This window comes from Epinephelus fuscoguttatus, linkage group LG8, assembly GCF_011397635.1.
Source record: "Epinephelus fuscoguttatus linkage group LG8, E.fuscoguttatus.final_Chr_v1".
NCBI classification, from domain to species: domain Eukaryota; kingdom Metazoa; phylum Chordata; class Actinopteri; order Perciformes; family Serranidae; genus Epinephelus; species Epinephelus fuscoguttatus.
Genome location: NC_064759.1, coordinates 23,066,829 through 23,077,056, shown reverse-complemented (window position 1 = coordinate 23,077,056; position 10,228 = coordinate 23,066,829). Strand labels below are relative to the sequence as shown.

The following is a 10,228-nucleotide window of genomic DNA, read 5'->3' as shown; positions in this document are numbered from 1 at the left end:
GAATTTGATATTAGGTGTTGATTTGAAATTAATCTTAAACTGAATTTAGACAAATAGTGGTATGTGTATGTAGGCCTTGGAATAGGTGTTTGCGTGTTTCTTAATAGATAGTAGGTAAATACGTGGAGACATGCACAAACTCCCAGTGTCTCTGTAAGGAGATAATAGCAAGATTAATGAGTTCTAATGTCATCCAAGCAGTAACGACCTACATTTCTTGCAGTCTTGCCAATATTAAGTGATCATTAAGGAAAATGTAGCTCCAGGGCATTGTTCAGCTGTGGCGCTTTCTTGAGTGTGCCTGCATGTCACCTTTCTAAATGCTCAGCAGAGCCTTTGCAGTAAAAGGTGTCTGGACGCAATCATCGCTATTGCACCCACAATATTCACACCACAGTCAGATAAGCTCCAGGGTCTCTAAAGGAAGTGACTTTGCACTGGTCTGACCAGCAATGTGGCGACATGAAAGACTGTTTGCACTGTTTTTGGACAGCCCATGAGGAATTTTAAAAACAGTCCAATAATAGTCACGAGAGCAGCACAACAAGGGTTAAGAGTCCCTCGACCAAAGAGTCACACAGGACCTTTTTGGATCTTTGATGCACCCTGTGCTTCTCAGAGGCACCCTTCATTTTTACAGTGCTGTAAAAGTGGCCATAAAGCTATGCATTGTACATAATTGTTAGGGACAGCTTTCAGCAACCGAGTTGTCAAATAGGGGTTGTTGTTGTTGTTAAGTTCACACAGGCAGCCCTGGGCTTACAGGATCCAGGCTCAGGATGTGAGATTCAACTGAGATTTAAAGAATTTACCTAAACCCATCTGATGCACCACTTTCCCCCCACAGTTTTCTCTTTACTTAGCCTAAAACAAAATATACGACACAGTGGAGCTGCCTGCTCGGACTGGGAGGAGTCTGTAGTCGCCTGGTGTTTTAATTGGCTGCAGGCTACAGTGAGAAGCGTGAGTATCAGTAATTATTCAGCAATGTTTTGCACAAGAAATGTCAGCCAGAAAGGGCTATCTTCATCCTCCGTCAAATTATACCACAACGATGACATGCCCCAACAACCAAGCTGGAAATTCGTTTTTCGTGGACTCCTTAATCAACGTGAGAACCGACAGCGGTTCATATTACCAGAGTAACGGGGTGTATTTGCCACCGGCGTCGGAATATTCATATGGACTCTCCGGTGGCTCTTGTTTCCCGGGGATCGGTAAGCGCAACGAGCCAAGCACCCAAAGCGTGATCCCGTCTTCTGCTCCGTATGTTCAGGGGATGGAAACGTGGCTGGAAACGTCGAGATCCTGCCGGGTGGATCAGCCCAGCGGCCAGCATATGGCTCAGTGTTCATTCTCACCGAATATAAAAGAGGAGAGCGCCTATTGCCTTTATGAGTCTGACAAATGCCCTAAAGGAGCAACAGTAGATGACATTTCCTACTCGTCTGCATCATGCCCGGTTACCGGCACATCTTTGCCAGTCCCCGGCTACTTCCGCCTGTCTCAGACATATGCGTCCTCCAGGCTTTACCATGATGTCCAGCCAAACATGAATCAATTTACTCTGCAACGTCCTACCCGCGTGGACAGCCAGTCTTCTCAGCCTCAGACTGCCTCTGCTGAGCCGGAGCGCAGGGAGAGCCACGAGGAGGCGCCTGTCCCTGCGCCCTGCGCCCCGGCCGGAGAGGAGGACAGCCGCCTCTCCTCAGAAAGCTCATCTTCCCCTGAACCCGCTGAGACTTGCAGCGCGGAGTGTCCAGAAAAGCCCGTCAAAGGTGAAGAGTCGATTGTAGAGATTGTGCTGCAGAGATAGCAGGCGACATAAAGGGGCATGCGCGTATAATTCTTAGACTTCCATTGTTTTTTTACCCAATTATTTCTAACCACAGATGAATGCATGAATGCTGATAGTCGTGTATTGTTATTTAGGTCAACAGTCAGCCACTCACAGGTGTGCATTTAACGGGCATTTACCGGTTTATCGGGCATGAGGTAAAATTGAACGTGACTTCACCAATCAGCGCCGAGGAGCAGAGCTATTGTGTTTTATTAGCTGCTTTTAGATCCCAAATACGCTGCTGTAGTTGTGCGATATTACAATGCTATTCAAATAGGCCTCGTGGATTTATTTTAACATGCAACTGTGTGACCATTTGATGATTAAAAAGCACATCAATTGTTCTTGTGTTTTATAATATTATCAGGATTTCATTAGTGTTTTATTTAAAGCAACAGCGAAGGAGGATCCAGTGTCCATTTGTCTAGTGCAGGATTCTGGTGTCAGTTGCCCGCTCTTGAAAGGCACAGGCCCTGCTGTAATATCAGCAGACTGTGCAGACTAGGTTTTATGTCTTAATAAAGGTGCAGTTGGCCACAGGCTGCTTAACGGGGCAAATAGCAGTTTCTGGTAAATTGCTGAATTGCAGCTGTATGCGTTATCCACATAGATGGGTAGCTGTGCGTAAAATGGTAGTAAAAATAAAAGAGAACACAAAAATCAGTCATTATACGGGTATTTATATCCTGTGTGGCTGTGTAGTAGGTGTCAGATGAAACAGTAGAATTTAAATACCAAATCTTGTAGACTAAAAACACACCTTTATTAATTTGGCATGTCAGGTTTTCTTTATTTTGGATTTTGAATTTTTACGCTCATAATTTCTAAAACAGATTCCCGTCTGGTATGGTGCTGTTTTTCTGTCACACCTGTTGCCTAATATAATGTTTCATTTTCATCACAGGGGATGGAAAAATGGAAAGCACGGCCAACTGGCTCACAGCTAAGAGTGGCCGAAAGAAGCGCTGCCCCTACACCAAGCACCAGACTCTGGAGCTGGAGAAGGAGTTTCTCTTCAACATGTACTTGACTAGGGAGCGTCGTCTGGAGATCAGCCGCAGTGTGCACCTCACTGACAGGCAAGTCAAAATCTGGTTCCAAAACAGGAGGATGAAACTGAAAAAAATGAGCCGGGAGAATAGGATCCGAGAGCTCTCCAGCAACTTCAGTTTCTCTTGAGACTGTCTGCGTCTTTGGCGCCCTCCTCCATCCATGGCAAGGGCGCCTGTGCAGAGCCTCCCAACCCAACTGTGAGAATGTCCATGGAAAATAGGACCCTACTGCTAACTTATTGATTGTTGTTCTTTCTAATTTTCACGTCTGTTTTATTTTTTGTCGTGGATATGTATTTATAAATGGCTACATTTGTAAAGTTGTGTTGAAACTGTTCAGAATGTGACCACAATGTTTCAGAGCTTCAGGCTTGTACATATTGTATAGTCAACCTGAGTGAACCATTGGAATTTGCATGCTGGACCAACCCTTGGGATACTTGTGTTACAGTTACATGTAGACCTTTATGTGACAGCTAAGGAGCCCAAGAGGTCTGATGAATATTTGCACATTTTGCTGGTCAAATTAATAAAACCATCCCTGCAACTGCAGACTTCTTATTTCATTCAGCAGGACAGACTAGAAGCTGCGCGCTGTTTAAATCTTAAAGTTGGCACAGGTACAGTGCATGGTGCTAATGCCTTTGTGTTTTGGACAGGGTCCGCTCTGTGCACAGTAAATATTATTACAGTAGTGGAGGGCGATGTTCTTCATAGTTTAGGCCTGTAATAGGTGTCTGGCGGCTGTGCACACTTCGTTGCTTTTTGTCCTTGACATCAGACTTAAATGTAAACCACACACCGAGTGGAGGAACATTGTTTTTTAACATTATTATTATTTTAGAAATATTTTAAATCGTGGAAAAAGTGGGTCCTTTTTGCAGAAACGAAGACAACACTATTTTTAAAATGGTAAAATGTTTAATTTTAAGGTAAAGGTAGCGACGCATCTGGACTGCCTGTCCTGTCCAAAACAATTTGGGAAGTGCCGCACACATCAGATCATGATTAAAATATTATCTTCTGCGCCTTTACAGTTTTCTTAAATTCTGTTACACCTTTTATACTGAAAAGTACATAATTTCTTCACCCTGCAAACACTAAAAACACATCTTAACAGATATCCCCGAAGAGGAGAGCGTGCTGTTGAGTGGTTTAGGTAGTCTCATGTTGTTGGGCTATTATATTTCTCCCACAACACGAAACTGCCTTGATTACCTCAGTAAAACTCGTCGCATCATGAAAAGTGAATCACTATTAATTACTGGTCGAGTTTATTAATAATTTGGCGCAGACTGCGTCAAACACATAAAACATTATTATTCCAAAAAGTGCAATAAAGTGTTTTATTGTTGTGCGTAAAAGCAACTTTAAATATGATTTTTTTTTTCTGTTTTTGGTCTTGTGAGTTTTTATGATTACGCTGCATTCTGTTATGTCTGGTTACATTTAATCCAAGAGATACAAAGTTTTCACCATGTCTGTAATTTAAAACTATCTCTGCAGAGGATTTTAAGCCTCTCTGTGTGATCCAAACAGCCGGAAGTAAAGACTCAAGCTTGGAAATGAAAGGATTAGGGCTTGTATGTGTCCAGGAGAGGAGTAAAGGACAGACAAGGCCTCGGTTATGATCATTGCAGTCTGCCAGTTGCCTCGCCGTAGGAAATGCCGGATGCGTCTGCTTGCGCCAGAGAAAGGACACAAAGGCTGAGCTTTATTGGTGATATTTAGCTTAGACAGCCAGGTTGTAACCTTAAGAAAAACAACCCAATTGCCCGTGATAAAAATGACTGTTATATAGCACCCAAATAACCTCACCCCACTTTCCGTTTTAGATTGCCTTCAAAGCTGTGTCTGCACAACCCTGCAGACACAGCAGAGCGCATATTAGAAAATGTCCCTTAATATGTTTTGATATTGTAAACTCTAGTAATGCTTTAAAAAAATAACTTGGACTATTTCATTTTAAATGTCTTGAAAAATGTTTTAAATAAAAGCCACTAACAAGAAGCAGAAATACATTCCCAAAGTGTGAGGCTTACAGATGGAGGTCATTAAATTACTATCAGTTTTATATTTTGGAGAATAAATAATCCTGTTAGGTAAAACTATCTGAGGGAAAGTTGATAGGTGATTTCACAAATAGTGGCTTTAAAGTAACACTCCTGCTCCTTTTTATCACAACTATATCCGATTACACCTACATGAGATCTCTTCACAAAAATCATAACGTTTATTGCTTATAAAACGAAATATTCCCCAATAAAGGCGCGGGGACTTGCTATTAAAATATGGTGGGGAAAATGGTGGCCATTTAGTTGAGCAGCAGGCTGATTTATTATTTATTGTTCTGTCCCACGGTCACGTGTTTGGGGCGCCCTATCCAGTCTTGGGCAAGGTTCAACTTGCTGGACGCATTGAGCCCCTAGCTGGTGCAGGAAAGCAGCACATTATATGCAATGAATCTGTTTTTTCTAAACATTGCAACACTCTAACGCGTTTTTTTTTCCTTTTGCATTTTCATAATGTCGACGTTGGGAGCGAGTTACTATGTTGAGCCGCCTGTTCTTCCCGAGCAGGAAGATATGGCACCTAGATACCAGTCAACTGCAGGGGTGGAGCAGGCGATGCTCACCGAATATGGCGGACAGGAATCTTGCCCTTTGCAGGCGAAATCTTCTATTTTTGGTGGATCGTGGAGTCCCATCTCGGCTCACCCTCCGAACACAGCCGCTCCGACCTATATACATCACCATTACACGAGCGGGGACAGCGATGGCATGTTTACGCGCTCCTGGGCGTTGGATCCGGTGTCTGCGTCTCTGTGTTTGACGGGATTACCATCGACAGCCATGCATTATGAGATCAAACCCGAGCCCCTGATTGGGAGTGCTGAATGCACAACTTTGGAGACGCACACACCTCTTTTGTCTGACATTGAAAACGGAGCATCCCTTGCGGATATTCCCTGTGAAACCACATCCGCGTCTAAAGCTACTGAGGAGAGCCCGTCAGCAGAGGACAAGAGGGAGATAGATGCAAGTGAGTGATGCAGTGGTTTTATTTTATTTTGGTCACTTTATGGCATGATTTGGATGACTAAAAAGTGTCATTAATTGCTTGAGGATGTGAAGGAATTGTTTTGGATGTCACATGTTTGGTTTAGTACAAAAATGGGTACAACATTTATATATTAAATAGTGTTTAAGCTCAAAGAGATACAATAACCTTATGGCTATAAGTGACATGACCTTCTGTTAAAATAGGATGCATATTCCTAAGTGTGATTGATACAATTTACTGCATAATTACACACAAAAAATCAAAGGAATTTGGTGAGGCATTTGCTATCCTCAATCCTCAAATCCTCATGCAGTGAAAATAAACCAAAATAATTCCTAATCCTGCCAGGAAAAGCATATCCATCCCCAAACTGCAAATTCAATACACCACTCTTGTTTCTGAGTCTTATTCTGAGAGGATTAACTCTCCTGTCTCATGGTTTTGACCCCCCCTCCTATTTCCAGATAACCCATCGTCCAACTGGCTTCACGCAAAGCCCACCAGAAAAAAGCGTTGTCCATATACAAAGCATCAAATCCTCGAACTGGAAAAGGAGTTTCTCTTTAACATGTACCTCCCCCGGGATCGTAGATATGAAGTAGCGAGAGTCCTGAGTTTGACCGAGAGACAGGTGAAAATCTGGTTTCAGAACCGCAGGATGAAGATGAAGAAAGAAAACAAAGACCGGCGGAGAGACAGTTAACTGGTATTGGACTGATGGTGGATTAGAAGAAGGAGGAGGAGGAGGAGGAGGAGGAGGAGGAGGAAGAGGGGGAGGAAGAAGAAGGGAGGGGGGTCTGTCTTTAATATTCCTGACCTGTTACACATGTTGTTGTAAAGTTTGTGTTGTTAAAAACGATGCTGGATGTTTTTTTCTCTCTCTCCTCTGTGAGATCCAGTGTTTCATGTTTGTGAGAGGACACAGTGTCTCGTCAGAGTGTAGATGTCTTGTACTTGGCGCACAGGAATAGTTATTAACTATAGGCCATTTGTTATTTGCATGAATTGGTCATTGACCACCTGAATGTCTTTCTGCTACCTATTTGCATTAAGTTATTTTAGTTTTTGCAATTTAGATGTTTTTTAACCTTTTAGGTTTTTGATCCATTTGTGAAAACACTGTGCACACTTCGAATACCTCGTCGTTCCTGGTTTCATCCAAAATAAAGAGTAGTTTGTTTAGCACATAAGAAAATTATATGGCTTATTTGTTTGCTATCATTTTTGCTTAATATTAAAACACATATTTTTTTAGCACATTTTTAGCAAAATACACACTTTACATTAAGAACTACTATTAGCATGTTCCCTCCACAATTCACTGCTCTTTTTACCTTCAAAATTTCAAAACTATTTCGACAAAAAATATTCATATTTCAACTTTTTTCATTACAAATGACTAAACTGAAAACTTTGTTTTTATTTCAGTAAAAACACACTATTACTACGTCCTCTCTTGCTTGTAACCACCAAGCTTTATGGCGCAAACAGCCCAAATAAGCCACATAAAAACTTCCCAGGCCTGAACAGATATTTTTTTTCCTCTCAAAAAGGCTTTGCTTCCAACCTCACTGGCATGAAGCTGCTTTTCTAACAATAATATTTATATATTACAATAATATTGTTGTAAAAATGTGAGCGGAATCTTTATTTGATTGTAACATGGCCAATAACTTTTTATTTTTTATAGAGTCGAGGCATACTGTTGAAATAAATATAAAGTATATGGATGGAAATTAGATAAATATTTTTGGATATTCTTGGACTTTAAATCTGAAAAGATAAAAAAAGTTTCACAGAGATTAAATCCGTTGTATTGAGTATCTTGAGGAAGCAAACCAACAACACAATGATGCAACAATTTCAAATACAAAGTCACAAAAGAGTGTTAAGTTATTTTGCACAATATTGTTGTCTGGACCGCAGCATGTATGTATATGCATTACTTTTCAGGACATTCTCGGCCTTTGGACGCCTCACAAACCCACAAACTAGACTAGATGCCCCTCTGTAGTAAACCACAGCCTGGACTGTTTATAAGGTACGAAAACAGCAAAGCATGTAGAGGCTCAGTGACAGCAGTAAAGCAGCATTTCTAATGAGGCTCGGGCAAACAGTCAAATATGTGATATTGTTTTCAAGATGGGTCTGAAGCACACACACACACACACACACGAGAGGTGGAGAGGTGGAGGGAATGGCAGGGCTGCAGATGGGTCTGTCCTAAAACGTCTAATTACTTTACAACCGTCTACCAACAATTAGTCTGTCTCAGTGCAGAAGCATCCGTTTGTTGTTTTGTGCAGCAACAGAGCTGTCAGGACAACAGACACACTCACACAACAACATGCTCCACACACTGAAACAGTTTCCAAATTAAATTACACAGCATGCATCGCTTTATCAGATGAACAAGGAGAAAACTACACCAATTATGTTTAAAAAATACAAACAAACAAAAACACCAAAAACTTAAAGTGGGACAAACACTGTGTCCTGATGATGGTGTCAGAGCTCTGTGCTGATCTGAGTGCTGCTCATAGGTTGTGGAAATAAAGGACGTAGCGGTGCTGCTGTGCTCTGACCGCCAGCAGGTGGAGGCAGCGGCTCATCTGAAGAACAATGTTCAAACTGGATGATGCGTTCACGGCACACCAAGACCACTCCCCACTCCATTCAGACCTGCAGTGTGTCGCTTTCAAAACATCTAACCCTGCAGCGTGTTGTGTTTCATTTCCCGGTGCTATATTATGACATAAAGTGCTCTTTAAAATCTGTACTTAACGTACTTTACGTTTTATTTTAGTGTGACTGTTTATCAAATGGCTATGTTATGCTTTTGAATGGCTTAGAAGAAGCTATGAAATGAATGTTACACTAAACACTCAAGAATCACAGATTAAATTGATTTAAAAAGGCAAACCTTATTTTATATCTATGGAATCAATACATTGTGAACACTTAAATATATATAAGGACCTACAGAGAATTTGAGCTGTGTTGATCATGGCTGAGGTGACATGATGACAAACACACACACACAAGTTTCCAGAGTCATGTCATCACTTCCCTTTTTTCCAGGAGCTGCACAGGACCTCACTGGACTCCAACTGAGCGATGAACTTGAGGTCCTACAAAGTGTGAGATACCCCAAACCTTCCCTCCCTTCCTGGTTTCCTTCAACACCCCCCCCCTAAACCTCACCCTTTCCCCGCCTCACTCACCCCTAAAGGTCACCCACATGCAGCTCATTAAGCCTGTTATACATTTTTGGGGAAAACTGTAAAGATAAGCATGCTGAAATAGTGACATTACTTTATGGCTACTATATCTATTACACTACACAATCTGTCAGTGATGTATGAGTATAGTGTTATGCGTAGGTGGCATTCCTGTCTGATCCCACATGAATGTTTGGATGGATAGCTAAGACCAGTGGAGAAGCTGCGCTGCAGGAAAACAGAAAGTTGCTTGGATGCCATTTGCGGTGACCTCTCAGGACCCCTATACATCAAACCTCATGACACCGCTGGTGACAGAGGAGGCCACGAGTGAACTCTGGAGGAGAAGTTCAGGGGAGTAAAGTCATGAGCACATGGGAGAGCCTGTTTCATCCACTTAGCCTCACTGCTGCTATAGTCTGTTGTTGTGGATAGTGGGATTACTCCTCAGATTAAAGGAGAACACCACCTAAATTAGGAATTCCTATATGTTATTCCCACTGCCTGGGAAAGTGTATCAAAGTTGTGAACACAAGCTACTCTCCCTCAAAGCTGGAAACCAGAGAAGTCTCAAATGTGTGATGTCATCTAGTATAAAGACTGGAGCTGCTCCGTTGGCAATGAATGGGAGGCTGATTTTGTGGACCCACAAAATGTTGATTTTCTTTTTCATACCCAAATAATCTTTATTGTATTGTAGTGTTCTCAGTTCTGAAACGGAAAATGTACCCTCATAGTCAGAACATTCCTCTGGGTGCTCTCAGTGTCATCTATCTTTACCAGTTCATTGTCTATGGAGCAGCTCCAGACTTTGTTGATGACATCACAGATTGGAGTATTAACACTCCAGTTCGTTTTGGGATTTGGGGAGAAAGTTGTTCATGTTTACTCATTTTTTGAACTGTATTAGACCATTGGAACAACATGTATGAATTTTGAAAATGAATGTAGTTTTCAAAGGAAACAGACTCTTTTAGATTGGAGTTTGTTTTTTCTATCAACGTATTACACTCCCTAATACATTTTTCTGCATTATTATTATTTTTGTCAAC

At 41.7% G+C, this 10,228-nt stretch overlaps 2 protein-coding genes across 4 annotated transcripts; both read left to right on the top strand.

Annotated features, from left to right (window-relative positions):
* Positions 1–979: 979 nt before the first annotated feature.
* Positions 980–3,431, top strand: hoxa10b (homeobox A10b). The gene is made up of 2 exons (XM_049584202.1): positions 980–1,778; positions 2,745–3,431. The coding sequence occupies exons 1-2, from the start codon at positions 1,004–1,006 to the stop codon at positions 3,017–3,019; spliced, it is 1,050 nt and encodes a 349-aa protein (XP_049440159.1). The 5' UTR covers positions 980–1,003; the 3' UTR covers positions 3,020–3,431.
* A 1,559-nt stretch (positions 3,432–4,990) lies between these two features.
* On the top strand, positions 4,991–10,227 carry hoxa9b (homeobox A9b). Of its 3 annotated transcripts, XM_049584210.1 has the most exons (3): positions 4,991–5,934; positions 9,037–9,095; positions 9,339–10,227. In XM_049584210.1, the coding sequence occupies exons 1-3, from the start codon at positions 5,418–5,420 to the stop codon at positions 9,363–9,365; spliced, it is 603 nt and encodes a 200-aa protein (XP_049440167.1). In that variant the 5' UTR covers positions 4,991–5,417; the 3' UTR covers positions 9,366–10,227. The 3 variants fall into 3 exon arrangements, with proteins under 3 accessions (XP_049440167.1, XP_049440166.1, XP_049440165.1); XM_049584209.1 differs by having other exon boundaries at positions 9,037–10,227; XM_049584208.1 differs by lacking the exons at positions 9,037–9,095; positions 9,339–10,227 and adding an exon at positions 6,420–6,667.
* Position 10,228: the final 1 nt, after the last annotated feature.

What these genes read in the sequence shown, in the direction of transcription:
- hoxa10b (XM_049584202.1), top strand. Translation starts at nt 1,004, where the DNA reads ATGTCAGCCAGAAAGGGCTATCTTCATCCTCCGTCAAATTATACCACA. An exon ending in TCCAGAAAAGCCCGTCAAAG is followed by an intron (nt 1,779 to 2,744) that starts GTGAAGAGTCGA and finishes TTTTCATCACAG; the next exon opens with GGGATGGAAAAATGGAAAGC.
- hoxa9b (XM_049584208.1), top strand. Translation starts at nt 5,418, where the DNA reads ATGTCGACGTTGGGAGCGAGTTACTATGTTGAGCCGCCTGTTCTTCCC. An exon ending in CAAGAGGGAGATAGATGCAA is followed by an intron (nt 5,935 to 6,419) that starts GTGAGTGATGCA and finishes TCCTATTTCCAG; the next exon opens with ATAACCCATCGTCCAACTGG.